General features: G+C 43.5%; 1 protein-coding gene across 1 annotated transcript in view; it reads left to right on the top strand.

Moving 5' to 3' along the window:
• Positions 1 to 17,945, top strand: part of slc24a3 (solute carrier family 24 member 3) — a 372,465-nt gene that overhangs the window by 29,992 nt on the left and 324,528 nt on the right. Inside the window, exon 2 of the mRNA XM_063056262.1 lies at positions 13,172 to 13,303. Within this exon, the coding sequence (XP_062912332.1) occupies positions 13,172 to 13,303 (132 nt within the window). The remainder of the gene's footprint in view (positions 1 to 13,171; positions 13,304 to 17,945) is intronic.

The raw sequence follows: 17,945 nt of genomic DNA, 5'->3' as shown, positions 1-17,945 counted from the left end.
TGCCTCAACTGTGTGCCCCTGTGCTGTTGGGGTTGGACTTCCAGAGCCACCTGAAAAGTGTGACAATGAAGTATGATGGGCCCCTCCTGCCAATTACTGTCATAAATCCCCTGTTTTGTAGAGGTATGTCACGTACCCCACTACTGACCACACACACATACCGACCCGCGCATCCCACCCAACATCATGCCTACTGACACCACTTGCGGCCTCTCCACCCTCAGGATCCCTCCCCCACCGCTGTTCGCCAACCTGACCCCTGACTGTAAACCTGTGGCAACTAAAAGCAGGAGGTACAGCGCAGGGGACAGAGCTTTCATTAAGTCGGAGGTGCAGCGGCTGCTCAGGGAGGGGGTCACTGAGGCAAGCACAAGTCCTTGGAGGGCGCAGGTGGTGGTTGTTTGGAACGGGGAGAAGAATAGGATGGTCGTGGACTATAGCCAGACCATCAATAGGTTCACGCAGCTCGACACGTACCCTCTACCCCGCGTCACGGATATGGTCAATCAGATAGCACAGTACAAGGTGTACTCGACCATAGACCTAAAATCCGCTTACCATTAGCTCCCCATCTGCCGGGAGGACCGCCCTTACACTGCCTTCGAGGCGGACGACAGGCTTTATCAATTCCTGCGTGTCCCCTTTGGTGTCACGAATGGTGTATCTGTCTTCCAGAGGGCAATGGACCGGATGGTGGACCAGAGCCAACTGAAGGCCACGTTCCCATATCTGGATAACATCACCATCTGCGGTCACGACCAGCAAGATCACATCAACAACCTCCAAAAATTTCTCCAAGCGGCCAAAGCTTTCAATCTCACCTACAACAAGGACAAGTGTGTATTTGGGACCACCCGACTTGCTATCCTTGGGTGTGTCGTGGAGAATGGAGTCATTGGCCCTGACCCCGACCGTATGCGCCCCTTGTTGGAACTCCCTCTTCCCAATACCCTCAGAGCCCTCAAAAGGTGCCTGGGCTTCTTTTCATATTACGCCCAATGGGTCTCTAACTATGCAGACAAGGCCCGCCTCCTGGTCAAGTCCACCACATTCCCCCTCTCTGCCGAGGCCCACACGGCCTTCAACCGCATAAAAGGGAACATTGCCAAAGCAGTAATGCATGCGGTGGATGAGGCCATTCCCTTCCAAGTAGAGAGTGACGCCTCCGACTTTGCGCTGGCTGCTACCCTCAACCAGGCAGGAAGACCAGTGGCGTTCTTCTCCCGTACCCTTCAAGGCCCTGAAATTCGGCACTCTGCAGTAGAGAAAGAGGCCCAGGCCATAGTGGAAGCTATAAGGCACTGGAGGCACTATCTCGCCGGCAAAAGGTTCACCCTGCTAACTGACCAGCGCTCAGTCGCATTCATGTTTAATAATCAGCAGCGGAGCAAAATCAAAAATGATAAAATTCTGAGGTGGAGAATCGAACTCTCCACCTACAACTATGACATCATATACAGGCCTGGGAAGCTCAACGAGCCCTCCGATGCCCTATCCCAGGGAACATGCGCCAGCACGCAGATCGACCGGCTATACGCCCTACATGTAGACCTTTGCCACCCGGGAGTCACCTGGCTTTTCCACTTTGTGAAAGCCCGGAACCTGCCTTACTCCCTTGAGGAGATCAGGATGATGACCAGGGACTGCCAAGTCTGCGCAGGTGCAAACCGCCCCTTTGAGCAACTGAGTGTTGCCTTTAAGGGCCCCCTTCCCTCCACCGACCGCAATGTGTACTTTCTTAACGTAATTGACGAGTACTCGCGGTTCCCCTTCGCCATCCCCTGCCCCGACACCACTACCACGTCAGTTATAAAAGCCCTGCGCAAGCTCTTCACTCTGTTCGGATACCCATGCTATATCCACAGTGACAGAGGGTCCTCATTTATGAGTGACGAGCTGCGCCAATATCTACTGGCTAGGGGAATTGCAACCAGTAGGACCACGAGCTATAATCCCCGGGGGAATGGACAGGTAGAGAAGGAGAATGGCACAGTGTGGAAAGCCACTCTCTTAGCCCTCAGGTCAAAGGGACTGCCGGTCTCCCGCCGGCAGGGGGTTCTTCCCGAGGCACTCCACTCCATCCGCTCCCTGTTATGCACAGCCACCAATGTCACCCCTCATGAGCGGCTCTTTTCCCAGAAAATCGACCACTGGAACCACCCTACCATCTTGGCTGACGTCCCCGGGGCCAGTGCTGCTCCGGAAACATGCGCGGAGCAATAAATACTCCCTGATAGTCGAGAGGGTTCACTTACTTCATGCGAACCCCCAGTATGCCTACGTGGTTTTACCTGATGGGCGGGAGGACATGGTCTCCATCCACGACCTGGCGCCCGCAGGAGCTCCGGGCCCCTACCCTGAACATTCTGTGGGGTGATTATTGACCCCGTACCCACCAATGTATGTACCTACGAGACACCGTGCACCCCAAACCCTATACAGACACCACACGGCACTCCCATACCGGGCGCGATGCACACGCACGAGGGATTAGCGACGCCTAACATGCTGGCACCTGAAGTCAGGCCGGAGCCAGCACAACTGCCATTGCCGGTGCAATCACCGCCGGTGCTACATAGATCACAGCAACGGACTCGACCGCCTGATAGACGTAACCTGTAAATATACTCCTTGTAAATATTGTCAGTCACTTCACCCCGCGGGACCCTTTTAAAAAAAGGAGAGGTGAATGTGGTAAACCATGTATATATGTTGTAACTCGGTTACCTGTCTGGACACACCCCTCTACTGACTGCCCCTGTGGCTCCTCCCACAGAGTCCTGTATAAAGGTATTTGCCTTGCCCCTCCCTGTCAGTCCGGGGGCAGACACTCACTGTGGAGGTCGTATTGTACAGCGAATAAAAGCCTTTCAGTATTTTACCAAACCTCAGTCTTCTGGAGTAATTGAAGGTGCTTCAGTATTATAAACAGCTCCGTCCAATGTAGAACCAATCAGGATACTCTCTCCACTTGCCTGGAAGAACGCAGCTTCCGTAACACTGAAGGAGTCACATACCATCTAGGACAAGGCAACCTGTCTGATTGTTAACCCTCTGCATGGTGCAGGACTTATAACTTGGAGAATGTGTAAGAAATGTGACTGATCCAGAAAATATTCAAAAACCTCCTGAGGAATGTTTTTTTGAGAATGCCATGGTTTGGAGATCATTGTCAACTATGACTTGGCAGAATAACTGCTGAGTGTGGGCTGGATAGGCTGAGCAGCCTGTTTCTTTGCTGGAGTGCTCTATGACCCTATGGGTTACAGTTGGACTGATTGGTAAATAAAATCGGAAGTTATATGTTTTTAGTACATGCTATTATCTGGGTGAGATCTTAACATTCTCCAAGAGTGGAAAACGGACAATAGTCATTTGGCAACCAGTTTTACATATTCACCATTTTTTATCTTGATTACTTTCAGTGGAAATAAAAATCAGAAGGGGCATCAATCAGGTGGGCTGGTGATTCACTGGTGTCCATTTTGCACATTCACATGAAATGAAAACTGCACAATCTGCTAACTGTGTATGGATTAATTGAAACAAAGTTGATTGCAGAAAAGGAGAACAAAAGAAAATTGCAACACCCTGTGTGTTTTTTTTATCAGAATCAATGCATTTTTAAAATGTCACAACCTTGGCAAGTTCTGCTCACCGGTTTTAATTAACTGCTGTTTATGAAATGTAAACCCCTGCTTTCCCCTTGCATTGAGATTACTTACATTCACTTGGACAGACAGCCTGACTGCCTCAACATAAAACCACCCTAGTTGTATATCTCATTTGAAACATGGCACAGTGACAATGTCACACTTCAGCTGGGATTTAGCCAATCCGGGGCTGGAATGGGAAATTGTCAATGGCGAGTGGAGTCGGATTGCACACAGCACATCTGGGTTCTGACTTTCCTCCATCGTCCAGAACTGGAAATAGAATTCCTTAGGATTAACCTCTGTAAAGTGCAGCATTCAGTGTGTGTGAAGTTTTATGTTTTATTCTGTCTCCATGGATTCCGCGATTGCGCCTGTCCAGCTGGTGGGAGTTAAGGGCTAATGCCCTTTGTTATGGACTAACACCGTCCAAAATACGCTCATTAGCCACTGCGTGTAGTTTCGTGGTCTTCTGCTGCAGTCCACTTCGAGATTCGATGTGTGTTCAGAGGTGCTGTTCTTCGCATCACTGTTGTAACGTGTACCTACAGGATGTTTTTTCATTAATTTATTGCATCATTCTCTGTAAACTCTGGAGACTGTTGTGCATGAAAATCCCAGGAGATCAGCAGTTTCTGAGAAGCTCAAACCACCCTTTCTGGCACCAACAATCATTCCAGGGTCAAAATCATTTAGATCACATTTCTTCTCCATTCTGATGTTTGGTCTGAACAACAACGGAACTTCTTGCCCATGTCTGTATGCTTTTGTGCATTGAATTGCTGCCATATGATTGGCTGATTAGATATTTGCACTAATGAGCGGGTGTATAGGTGTACCTAATAAAGTGGCCACTAAGCGTATACCTTCTGATAGATATACAATCCAATAGAGTGAAGAGTTTTTTCCCCCTAAACTCCCACTGATGCAGCACAGTTGAAAACACCATCCTGTAACATACTGTATTATCGTCTTCAGTAACTTAAGGCTTTTGTTAGTGAACTTCAACCTGAGGTTCTGGTAAGTCCGTTTTGTAATTCTTCCATGGAATTTTCCTCCTACCTTAAAGTATTTCTCAACCAAAGGTGTTAATGCATCCCATTTTTTTCTGTTTCTATCCTGCTGGCATGAACTGCTGCATCCATGTTTTTCTTGTTTAAAAGATTAGATTTATTTGTCACATGTACATCAAAACATGCAGTGAAATACGATGTTTCCATTCAAATCAAAATCATCAAGGATTGTGCTATGAACCCTGCAGGGGTCCCAAAGGCTTTTCAGATGTTAACTGCTGTTTGCTGCCCTGCCAAGCATATTTTCTTCGTGCCGGACGGAGTATCAAGCCCCATTTAGAATGTACTGTAACTGGTAATAAGGAACTGGAAGCTAGCCTGGGTGTCTTTACAATTTCTAGTTTAGCCTCGCAGTATAACCCAACAACATCGAGCCAAGATCTCCTCACAGTGTAAACCCTGAATTGTAAACAGCCTTCCTGGAACCCATATCCTGGTGTTTTAACCAGCGATAACTATGTTCTATTCTCTGGCTGATTTAACTGTGGGGGGTTATTTCCTTCGTGCCTCCAACAACAGTGAGAATGCCAACCTGCATTTCCCAATCATCTCCACAGGAATGCTCTTCCATTAGATTTGACACAGGCTGCAGGTTGTTAGGATAGGCAAACATTTAAACAGTACTAAAAGGAGAAGTGTTTTAGAAGAGGGGAATTCTTTAAACATAATATCCAGGCAACTTCAGGTATGGCAGTGTGATGAATATGTGGGATGCTGAAAAGAGCGGGATTCAACAAGAGAAGAGATCTGAGCTCAGTGTTGGAGCTAACCAAGATCCAGATGTGCTGTAAATCATGGGCTCTAGACACACTGCAGTACTGTGTCCAGCAAGATTTAATCCAGGTGAAAGGAATCCTCAGGATAATCCCTAAGAGATCATAATTTCAATTTGTGTTTTTTTTCCTCTCTGTTTTGAGTGAAGATTATTGCTATGAGCCTTGAATTGTTTCAAGGCTTATTGGAGATGGGAAGAATGTAATCCAATTTGAGCTGCTTCCTGACATTAGAATGTACGACAGCTCTGTTTTGTATGTGAATAAAGTTCTGCTTCTGCACTTTAATTGTCTGGAAACTAGTTTAAGTAAGGACAGGCACAGTGCTGGGTAACATTTCTCATTCTTGTGGCCCACAGAGGGTGCTGTTCCTTAAAATAAAAATACTCCATCTGACCACTGCTGGCTTTCCCAGGCCTATTAATAAACTTAAGTTGGACTTGCAACTACAATGGCCCGATGTTAGGGTTAACATCGTGTTTGGATTTACTGCCCTGCTATTCCTATCCTGTCCTTTTGGGCCTTTGTGAATGGGACAAGGTGTTTAAACATGGTCCAACCGCCTACACAAACGCTCCATTGGACATGATAATTAATGTTCAAAATAATCTCACTTTGTACTTGTTTTGACAGTGAACTGGAAGTAATTCTGTGTCAGTGGCAGTCTTTTCATGCTACTAAAGCAAAGTGATGGAATGTAAACCTCTATGTTATGTGGGAAGAATGGTTACTGCAGGCAGGGAAGGGCCCTGTGAGTCAGGTATGATGTTGGTAATCCTGCTGGCTGGTCTTGATTCAGTTGAGTCTCCCAGAGATCTGCCCTGGATGCTGCTGAGTTTTTTTCACAAATGTACAGAAGTTTATTCATTCACAAATACACATAATAATCGGGGACTCACAAAAACTAACAATTTCAAATTCAAATATGATTATGTACAAAGTTATTCCCTGGGGGCCTACTTTTCTCAGAAATCCCTCACTGTGCCCATAGAAACCACATGCTCCTTCTCCAAGGATATTTGGGCACGGATGTAATCCAGGAAGAGGGGCAGACAGTTGGCTCGGGCAGGCCCAAGAACAAGCTGAGCAGGAAATCCCCCGAATGACCCCCCCCCCGCCCCACCACCAGTACTGTGTGACAGTAGCTCAGAAGCTTGGGGTTAAGTGCAACCAGAACTTGAGGAGCAGCCCCCCTTCAGATTCTCAAACAGAAGCTGCAGCTTCTCACACTCCATGTGAATGTACGTGACATACTGAGCCAGCAGCGTTCGACAATTCTGCCATGCAGAGACACACCCACCATCCTAGGAGCCGGCAGAAGGTAACAGACCTCTGTGGAAAAGCAGACTGCTTCTCTATTTAACTCCTAAATTTAATTCTGGAATAGAAAGTGTGGTAGACTGAAATAAAAAAAAGTGCAAGTTATCTGCCACATGTATGATTAAAAGATTTAGATTATTTGTGTTGTGTGTCCTCTCTTGGACAAGTACATCTGAGATTAAAGAGTTCTGTTTTACATACACAGTTCCATTTAGACTAAGCCACTCTGGCTGTTGACGGTAGGATGGTCCAGCTGTTACAGTGATTGTGGATTAGACTCATTTGTTGAGGCAAATTCCTTTTCAGATTATTTCATGTTTTTTTCCTTCTGTATAATGGTTTACTGCAAAATTATATGTATTTTAAACTTTATTTCAAACACTACTTACAACACAACAGTTCCTGCATGTCTAACATATTTAGCATGTCTCCTGGCACTTTATAAACACGTAACCAAATTTTGCACAAGAATATATAATGAGGTCCCTGGACAGGTGAATAAACAGATATTTCATTTAAAGTCAGCATTGTCCTTGAAATTGAAAAATGGATAATTCACTTTAACCTCTCAGTTCTTGAATCAACTTGCACAACCATAATCACTATCTCAGTAGTCATAGTCATACCTTATTGATCCCGGGGGAAATTGGTTTTTGTTACAGTTGCACCATAAATAATAGTAATAGAACCATAAATAGTTAAATAGTAATATGTAAATTATGCCAGTAAATTATGAAATAAGTCCAGGACCAGCCTATTGGCTCAGGGTATCTGACCCTCCAAGGGAGGAGTTGTAAAGTTTGATGGCCACAGGTAGGAATGACTTCGTATGACGCGCTGTGCTGCATCTCGGTGGAATGAGTCTCTGGCTGAATGTACTCCTGTACCCACCCAGTACATTATGTAGTGGATGGGAGACATTGACCAAGATGGCATGCAACTTAGACAGCATCCTCTTTTCAGACACCACCGTGAGAGAGCCCAGTTCCATCTCCACAACATCACTGGCCTTATGGATGAGTTTGTTGATTCTGTTGGTGTCTGCTACTCTCAGCCTGCTGCCCCAGCACACAACAGCAAACATGATAGCACTGGCCACCACAGACTCGTAGAACATCCTCAGCATCGTCCGACAGATGTTAAAGGACCTCAGTCTCCTCAGGAAATAGAGACGCTCTGTCCCTTCTTGTAGACAGCCTCAGTGTTCTTTGACCAGTCCAGTTTATTGTCAATTTGTATCCCCAGGTATTTGTAATCCTCTACCATGTCCACACTGACCCCCTGGTTGGAAACAGGGGTCACCGGTACCTTAGCTCTCCTCGGGTCTACCACCAGCTCCTTAGTCTTTTTCACATTAAGCTGCAGATAATTCTGCTCACACCATGTGACAAAGTTTCCTACCGTAGCCCTGTACTCAGTCTCATCTTCCTTGCTGATGCATCCAACTATGGCAGAGTCATCCGAAAACATGACTCTGTTCAGTAGTTGAACTCTGAAGATGACAAGACTCTGTTCAGTAGTTGAAGTTCGATGTGTAAATGGTGAAGAGAAAGGGAGAAAGCCATGGGTGACAAAGGACATTAAGGACATCCTGAACACTAAAAAGAGGGCGTTTAGAGATGGAGATAGGGAGGAGCTGAGGGCAATACAGAGGGACCTGAAAGCCAGGATCAGGGAGCAATACTGTGACCATTTTGCTCGACAATGGACTTTTTTTGTTTCAATACTGTGCTTTTTTTTTGTAAAAATTGTGCATAAGTTGTTTAGTTTCCAGGTGAATGTTGTATGCCGAGGCTATGTGCCTGTGATGCTGCTGCAAGTAAGTTTCTCATTGCATCTGTGTTTACGGCAATAATCACAACTTTCATCGTTACGACTTTCCCCAAAGACATTTGTGCCAATAAAGAGTAGATTTAATCATTAGCACAAACCAAATGCTTCAACACCATGAAATGCATAAAATGAAGAAGCTTACAACAAGCTACTACATAGTTACTCTGTATTGGGGCAGCACGGTAACATCGTGGTTAACATGTTGCTTTGCAGTGCCAGCAATCATGATTCGGGTGTAATTCCCATCCTGCCTGTAAGAAGCTTGCACGTTCTGCCTGTGACTGGGTGGGATTCATTGAGGTGCTCTGATTTTCTCTCAAATTACGAAAGACGTATGCTTAGAGTAAGTGAGTTGTGGGTGCTGGAATTATAGTGGCAACACTTGCAGACTGCCCTGCACAATCCTTGATGATTTGCTTTGTTCCAAATGGTGCATTTCACCATATGTTTCTACTTACTTGTGACAAATAAAGCTCACCTTTATCATCTTTTAGTAAGATTGCACCTTTTTCAAAAACATAATTTCCCTCAACATATGATTTCTGCCTTCAATCCATCTGATTCAATAAACTTCTTTATCCTGTTGGCTTAAACATTCATCACCAGTTGCTGTATTCTGCTGGAGGAAACTTTTTCCTCTTGGATTTGAATCTACATCTGCTTGACCCTGAACTTAGGACAATGTTACAAAGACAAACGTAGGGCTCTTACAGTCAGACAGAGAGGAAATCATAGTGTGGAAGAAAGAAATGGCAAAACAATCAAAATCATACTCTGGAACAACAAACCAGTCCTTATGCAGGCTGCCAACTTGAAATGTTGACAGTTCCTTTCCCCCACACAGATGCTGCTTGACCAGCTGGGTTGCTGCAGTAGGTCGTTTGCTGCTTCAGATTCCAGTATCTGCAGTCTCTTGTCTTCACAGATTCCTGCCATGGTTCTGCATTCACGGAGAAAGATACAGGTAGCCTCCTGAACTGCTGGGAGAGTAGGCTTCAGTGAGAGGGAGGACCTAAATGAAATCAGTAATAGTAGAGAAATTGTATTGGGAAACTTAAGGGATTACTAAATCCCCAATATTAAAAAGGTTAGAGAAAGCCTGACATTAATTGTGGGGAAACTGTTGAAATCCATATTTCAAAAAAAAAAGTATAACAGGATTTGTGTGAAGAGTGGCAGGATCCAGTGAAGTGGACCTGGATTTATGAAATGAAAGTCACGCCAAACAAGTCCATTGGAATCTTTTTAAGGATGGAACACATGAAATGGATGAGTGAGAACTTGTGGATGTGGTGAAACGTGGACTTTCTGAAAGCTTTTAATGAATTTCATGTATGTAAGCATACAGAATATGAGGGAAATGTGCTGATGTGGAAAGGGAATTGATTGACTTGACAGGTAACAGAGCAAGAATAAGTGGATCTTTATGTGACTGGCAGCCAGGGACAGGTGAGGAACCACAGGGATCAGCTCTTGGTCTCTGGTTAATCACAATATAGATTTGTGGTCTGGACGAGGAAAATAAATGGTACATCTATAGATTTACGAATGACACAAACCGGGATGGGAGTGGAGGTCTGAAGAGGTTTGGAGGATTGAAGAGGAAGCAGAAAAACTCCAGGTTGATGGTAGGGGCAGATGGAATAAAATATGAGGTTATCCACTGTGTTGGCAAAGTCAGGAAGACCAGTTATTATCTGAAGCAACAGATGGGGAAAAGGAGGTACAGCATGGCGGTTTCCTAAGCATGCAAGTAAGACAGACATAGGCTGGCCTTCCTAGTGAGATGATTCTATATATGTGTGTGGGAGGGAGGGAGTGAGGAACAGGGCTTGTTTTTTGCTGTTCTTGTTGTGTTCTGTGTTGTTCCGCCGAGCGTCGTGGGCACGCACTGTTGGCACCGGAATGTGAGGTGATACTTAGGGCTGCCCACACCATATCGTCGGGTGTGTTGCTTGTTAACGTACATAATGCATTTCATTTGATTATTGATGTACAGCACCTGTGAAAAATAAATTTAATCCTGAATCTTGAGTTCATTCAGGAGTAGGGATTCTTGTAAGACTGCACCTTGAGTATTTTATGTTGCTTTGGTCACTTTATCTAACGAAAGATGCTCGTGTTATGGAGAAGGCCCTGTGAAGATTCACCAGGCTGATTCTTGCTGATATATGACTAGGTTTTTAATGTTCACTGGAGTTCAGAAGACTTGAGGTCTGACAGAAACCTACAAAATTCTAACAGAACTGAGCAGGTTAAATGCAGGAAAGATGTTCCCAATGGCAGGGGGCTGTAGGACCAAGAGTCTCACACTAAGAATATGGGGTGAACCGTTTAGGATTGAGATGAGGAAAAAGTCTCTCACCTCTCTGAGAGAGGGAACTGTAGGACCAATGGAAAACAGTGGAAGCCAAATCATTAAATATACTCAAACACATGTTGGCAGTTTTTCTAAAGGTTAGAGATATCAAAGAATTTGGGGAGGGTGATGAAACAGGGTATTGAATTCAGATGATCAGCCAGGAATGGAGGAACAGACTTGACGTACCAAGTGGCTTTCTCCTCTCCTATTTGTCTCATTTCTTTAAGAAGTTATTCCATGCCTGATTTACTGTGTTAGATGCTCTGCTGCTAATGGCAGGGGTGGGGGGGGGTGGGGGTCAGCAATAGTTCTTTCAGCACCATGTGAAATCGTGCTCCAGAGGTGTATCTACAAATGTACATGAGGCTAATGCTACATTGCAGTGCTGATTCCGTGCAGCGTTGACAGGCAGTGTCTTTTGGATAGGTTGTTAAGCCAAGGCCTTGTATCCATTAGGTGAAAGTTCCCATGTGTGTGTGATGATGTTCACCAGAGTAGGGGTGATCTCTGCTGTGTGTGACAATATTTATCTCTCAATCAATTTCACTGAAAGTGATAATCTGGTATTGTCACACTACTGTACAGACTGCTGGGATTTGCTATACAAAGCATTGCAGGTGCCTTTCCCATATTAGAACACTGACCAGATTTTGATAAGTGCTTCTTTTGCTTCTAAAAAATACTGAACATTTTGAGGTCACTGGTGGCTTCTCTCTCTCCTCTAATAATTGGATGGCCAGAGGACATTGAAAAGAGTGAATGCAAAAGCAGCCTTGGAGAAAGTTTATGTAAATTATTACACAACACCAACATGGTGAAAGACAGGCTTGGTGCCAGGAGACACTTGTTCATGTAAGGTATGATTAAATGGTCCTTTGAATAGGAATCATATACAATAAAAATATGGTGGATTCTGGTTAGTTGGGCCTTTGGTTAATTGGGGCAGCTGCTTATTTGGGACAACTCTTAATGAACAAAAAATAATCAAGAAAATAGCTGGGATTCCCATTGTTTATTTGGGACACCATGCCACCTAATTGGGACAGGAGACCATTGCAATTTCTAACTAGCATTAGTCGTGTACAGTTGGGTGGCTGTTAGACACTACACGGTGCTGAGAGTGAACCGTTTTTAAATAGCATCAGTTGCGTGTGTCTGTGTGATCAATCATCTTGAATGTTAGAATGAAAATAAAAGATTTGGAGGATGCAATCATCAAAAGCATTGTATGAAGGCAGTCCATTATCTGCACTATATGTTGGTGCAGAGTTTGTTCATTTGCAGTCAATCAGAAGAACACAGCAAAGTACTCTGGTCAAATCTCTCCGATAACTATTAGGCACAAATACAGATTTGTAGTATTGATAGTGTTCTAATTTGATCTGATTTTCATTTAAATACATAATTTGTTACACTGTTAGATAGTACTTTGTCTTTTTTTGGTACCTTTTTGATGATTTCCATGAAACTTTGGCTAATTGGGACAGCCACTTAATTGGGCCAAAATGTGTTGATCCCGATGTGTCCCAATGAATGGGAATCCACTGTATCCATAGTCTCATAGGGGTGTAAGGGTAATGGCATTAAGCATAAATACCATTGTTAAATACAGAAAGGCAATTCATGAGAAAGCATTCTGATTCTAGAGTAAGTTGAAAGAGTGGAACTCTGTATCACATGGAATAGTTGAACTGAATAGTAGAGATCCATTTAGAGGGACGCTGGACAAATGTGAAAGAAACAAATGAGAGGATATTTTAGAAGAAAGGAAATGAAGTAATGTGTAGGATATTAGTGCTAAAGCAGTCTGAGTTAGAGAGCATGGGAAACCATGGTGGTGTGAAACATGTAGTTGGAGATCTTTAGAAGGGTGAGGTAAATGGCCAGAAGAGCGACCCATCTATTTCAAGTGCCTGTGGCTTGGCAGAGAACTCAGCTACAAAAAGAGGAATCTGGAGTTTGTCGCTTTGGACTTCTTGCATTGTTGCTGGTTGCAAAGGAGGAGTGAAGCTTGGCTCTTTCGTCTGGGGAAAGCAGAGATGCAAGAATTTCTAACATTGCCACCAAAAATTTGAGTCTTATTATATTCCTTTTTTTAAAAAAAAATCAGATGTTTACTGGCATTTTCCAATTTAACTTTCACTTTGTTCTTCCTAGGCTACTGTGTGACAAGTTACACGCTGGAGGTGCATGACAAGTGGCTTGGCCGGAGACTGATGGAGCATATCGATGAGAACACCACAAATGCTAAAGCCGTCTCCCCTCCGTACAAGAACTGTACAGAACCTGGTAAGGGAATTGCAGCTTCACTTGCTTCAAGAGCAGGAGAATTCATGGAGAGATTTTGAAATGTTATATGGCCTTCAATATGAATGCTGTTGTTTTTGTAGTGGAGTAACATGGTTCCTTGCCGTATTGTCAGCTATGTTGCCTAAATGTCGCTGACCATGTTTTCAATGAGAAGTAGGGACAATTGGGAGGGTCATTCTAGGTAATATTGTCGACTGGAACAACTCTGATAGAATTTTATTAAAATTCCTGCTCTTTTAGATGTGGGGAAATGGGAAAACTTGCAATATTTTAAAAAGACCTGACTCCATACAGTTTCAGAGGTGTCACTTGAGATTATTTGGAATGGATAAATAGCTAAAATCTGGATAGAAGGCATTGTGAATTCCTTAAAGAATGATGCAGCTCAGAAAAGGATGAGAAAACAAAATTGAAATTGGTGCTGATTGTTAACTATGCAGTTGAAAACAAACTACTTTTTATTGGTGTAAATTGATCTTGCATCCTTGTACAGCAGTTAACCTTATGTGGTCTTAGTTTTGGTATCCATGAGCTACCTTTGCATGGAAGATAAGTTTTTGTCGAGGAGAAAAATTGTTGATGTTTCAGGTTATAATCCTTCATCAGGACGAGGGGAGGGAAGTTTCTTCAGTGTCAGCATGTGTTGTAGAGACTTCGCCGTGGAATAGCAGTGTGGAGACAGAAAAGACCCCAGATGCTGGAATCTAGCACAACATGCAATCTGCAAGAAGAATTCAGCAGGTTGAGCAGCATTGGTGGGAGAAAAAATAATTGTCAATGTTTCAGGTCACAACCCGGCATCTGTCAAAATGATATTTTCTTTCCTTTTGCTAATTCTGCTCAACCCACTGAGTCCTTCCAGCAGATTGTGTGTTGCTCCACATTCTAGCACCTGCAGTCTCTTTTGATGAGAAGGATCTGATTCCACTCACAAAAAAGCTGATAATGAGACAGAATGTATTTAAAGTACAAACGTTGTAATTTGGTTAAAACAAACAGAGGGGATATTTAAAATAATACTCAACCTTTGTAAGTTGTTGTGAACTGGAATGCGCTGTTGGCAATTGTGAAGGAAGTTCAGCTGTAAATCTCAAAATAGAGTTCGATATACTCCATATTTAACAAAGAAAAGTTTTCAAAGCTAACGGGAGTGGATCAAATTACATAGCTCTTTTAATGGATGACAAAGTGCAGCCACGAGTTCCTAAACAGTGGGAACCATGTGATAATAAGAAGAAATTTAAAAAATATCAGATGGCTGGCTACATTGGAAAGATAGATGCATTTGATTGCAAAACAGATAACTGAATGATGTATACTGAATGAATTGAGTAATATTTTGAAGCAAATGAAACAGCCAATGAAAAGCAAGTGCCTGTATTGCTGAATGCATTGGGTGGAAAAGCATATAGTTTGCTTAGAAGTTTAACTGCTCCAGCCAGACCAGCCAAAATGAGCTCTGATATCATGAAAGTATTGCAGGAAAAATTTGAACTGAAACAAATGTTAATTGCAGAACGCTTTAGATTTCATAAGTGGAATCAAAAGGAAGTAGAGTTAATTTCAATGTATGTGGCTGAATTGAAGAAATTGTTTGAGCATTGTCAGTTCAGTGATGGGATTAATGATGCACTGAGAGATCATTTAGTTTGTGGAATCTTACAAGAAAGTATTTTTAAAAATTGCTCCTTACTGAAGCACAACTTGCATTTTAAAAGAACAGTTGAAATTGCTGTGTCAATGGAAAGAGCAGCCAGAGGTGCAGTTGAGTTTTAGTCGTGAACAAAATTACAATGTCTAAACAGCAACCTGTCTGACCGAACAAATTGTGGCAGGGGCTTACATACACCAGACCAGGTTTAAAGGCAAAACTTCATGGTTGCCATGGAAATGCTGGACCATATGACCTGTTTCTGTGATGTATGATTCTGAACATTTGGAAAAGCACGATGATCCCCATTGTGCTTCATCAGACCTCACCGGACCTCAGCATAAATAGTGCAAGGAGCATGCCACCTTCTAGATTATCCACAATTCCCTTAATCAACCATCTTCCCCAGTTGAAGAGTCTGCAGGTCCCATATCATTGCACCACTAGGCTCCTACAAATACAGAGCCATAGTGGCAGCAAACCATCCTTGATGCCAACACACTGGCAGAGAGAGATCTTTAAAATAATGTTTTCTTTTCTTGAGACATTGTAAGTGTTGCTTACTTTAATGTACTCGTGTTAATTTTGGATAATAATAAAAAGATTTGAAAAGAAAGGGAATCTGGGAGGTGATAGGTGGAAAAGGTAAAGGGCTGAAGAAGAAGGAATCTGATGGAGAGTGGACCATGGCAGAAAGGGGAGGAGGAGGAGGAGCACCAGACAGAGGTGAGGAGAAGGAAAGGTGTGAGTGGGGAGCCAGAATGGAAAAGAGCAATGGTGGAGGGGGAGAAATGACTGGAAGTTAGAGAAATCAATGTTCATGCCATCAGATTAGAGGCTACCCAGATAGCAGAGGTGTTGCTGCTTCAACCTGAGAGTGGCCTCATCGTGGCAGTAGAGGAGGCCATGGGCTGACATGTTGGAATGGGAGTGGGAAGTAGAATTAAAATGAGTGGTCACCAGAAATTCTGCCTTTTGTGGTGGACAGAGCAAAGGTGCTCAACAAAGCAGTCCCAGAGTCTATGTTGGGTCTCACCAATGTAGAGGAGGCCGCAACGAGAGCACTGAATTCAGTAGATAACTCGACAGACTCGCAGGTGAAGTGTTGCCTCACCTGGAAGGACTGTTTGGGGCCCTGAATGGTGGTAAGGGAGGTTGATGGGGGGAGTGGTGAAGTGACGGGTGTAGTTGGAGCAAACCATCCTTGATACTAAGGGACTCCCGAGAGCTGGCAGAACATCTGTGGATGTGAATGATAAAGTATCAGCCTTGAACCTGCAGCTTCTAAAGAACGTCAAACTACTGAGGAGGAATTGGTTTGTTATTGTCAAATGTTCCATGATTGGCTTACATGCCATCCAGACAGATCATCCCATACACGAGTTTGTCAAGGAGGTTTAAAAAAAAAAGGAAAATCGGAATTCAGAGATAGTTTTATAGATACAGAGAACATGCAGACAAACAAAGTTCATGTGCTCTGACAAGGTAGCCTGGAAGATCAAGAGTTCATTTTTAGTGTTGAGGTCTGTTCAAGAGTCTGATAACAGTGGTATTTAAGCTGTCCTTGAACTTGCAAGTAGCTGAACTTCAGCTCTTGTATTTCCTGCCCGATGGGAGGGGAGAGAAGGAAAAACAATCAGAGTTGGAATAAACTGATCTTTTCTACCTTGTAATCGAAGGGGTGATTATAAGGCAAATTGGAAAGGTGCAAAAGAACAATATTGTAATGCCATAAATATATCGGCAAAATAAATTGTCCCTTGGTACAGCTGCTTGGAGCTTGAGCAGGCTAAATTTGGCACATAAGACAAAAGGAGATAGCTCAATAGTAGAGCTGGGTAGTGCATAATGTCTTAGGGTAGGAAAATAAGACAGAAGAGGTTTGTCTAGGGTATTGCAGAGATTGGCAGCTCAGTGCATCGCTGCCAGAGGTGGAGCGGGTGAATTTGATGATGTCAAGAGGCCAGAAATCTCGAAAGATTGTGGGTCGGAGGAGGTTACTGGGACGGACAGGAGGGGAAGCCACAGAGGAAATCAAAGTAAGGATGAGAATTTAAAATCACTTAATCAAGTGTCAGTGGGAGATCAATGAACCGAGAGTGGAGTAATTTGCTTCATCACAGTGAAAGATGCCATAAATAGTAAAGCACTCAGTTTAATTTTGGCTGCTTCGAACATTATATAGGGGAGGAAACAAATCCCTTGTGTGGCAACAGCAGGTCTGTCAAAGAATGTGCAGGTAAGCAGTATTGGGGACTTGGCAACAGGAAGGCATAGGCTGTGTTAGCTGTGTTGTGTTCTGAGCAGCCTTGAATCAGTAGAATTTTTTGAGCTCACTTGCTCATGATCCTGCATACACCTGGTCCGAATATAGTGGTGGTCCTCTGCTTATTAAGGCAGGAAGTTCCCCATTACAGAAGTAATCTCATAGTCTTCATGTTTAATGTTCCATTGAATGAGCAACCTCAACTTATAATTTATGGCTAACAAGAGAGGGCATGGTTTTAGGGTGCTTGGAAGTAGGTACAGAGGAGATGTCAGGGGTAAGTTTTCAATAGGGCCTTTTAAGAGACTCTTGGATAGGTACATGGAACTTTGAAAAATAGAGGGCTATGAGGTAATTTCTAAAGTAAGTACTTGTTTGGCACAGCATTGTGGGCCGAAGGGCCTCTATTATGCTGTAGGTTTTCTATGTTCCTATAATTTAATTCACCACTTCCTTTTTGGATTTAGTTGTCTGGATAAGGACAACTCCCATGCCCAATGATTTACTGAAAATCCAATCCTTGGTTGACTTCCTAATGTGCAACAATTTTTGGCTCACTTACCTAACTGATCAAAATCCCATTTTAATTTTGATTACCTTATCAGAAATCTGATTATCAGAAATTCTCCAATGACTCGGGAATGTTTAGGTGTATAAAGGGAGGATGAATGTAGGGCCCTGGTGGAGAACTTTGTCAGATTGTA

Source organism: Mobula hypostoma, chromosome 8 (assembly GCF_963921235.1).
Source record: "Mobula hypostoma chromosome 8, sMobHyp1.1, whole genome shotgun sequence".
NCBI classification, from domain to species: Eukaryota; Metazoa; Chordata; class Chondrichthyes; order Myliobatiformes; family Myliobatidae; genus Mobula; species Mobula hypostoma.
Note: the sequence above shows the minus strand (reverse complement) of the source record. Positions and strands in the feature narration are given on the sequence as shown.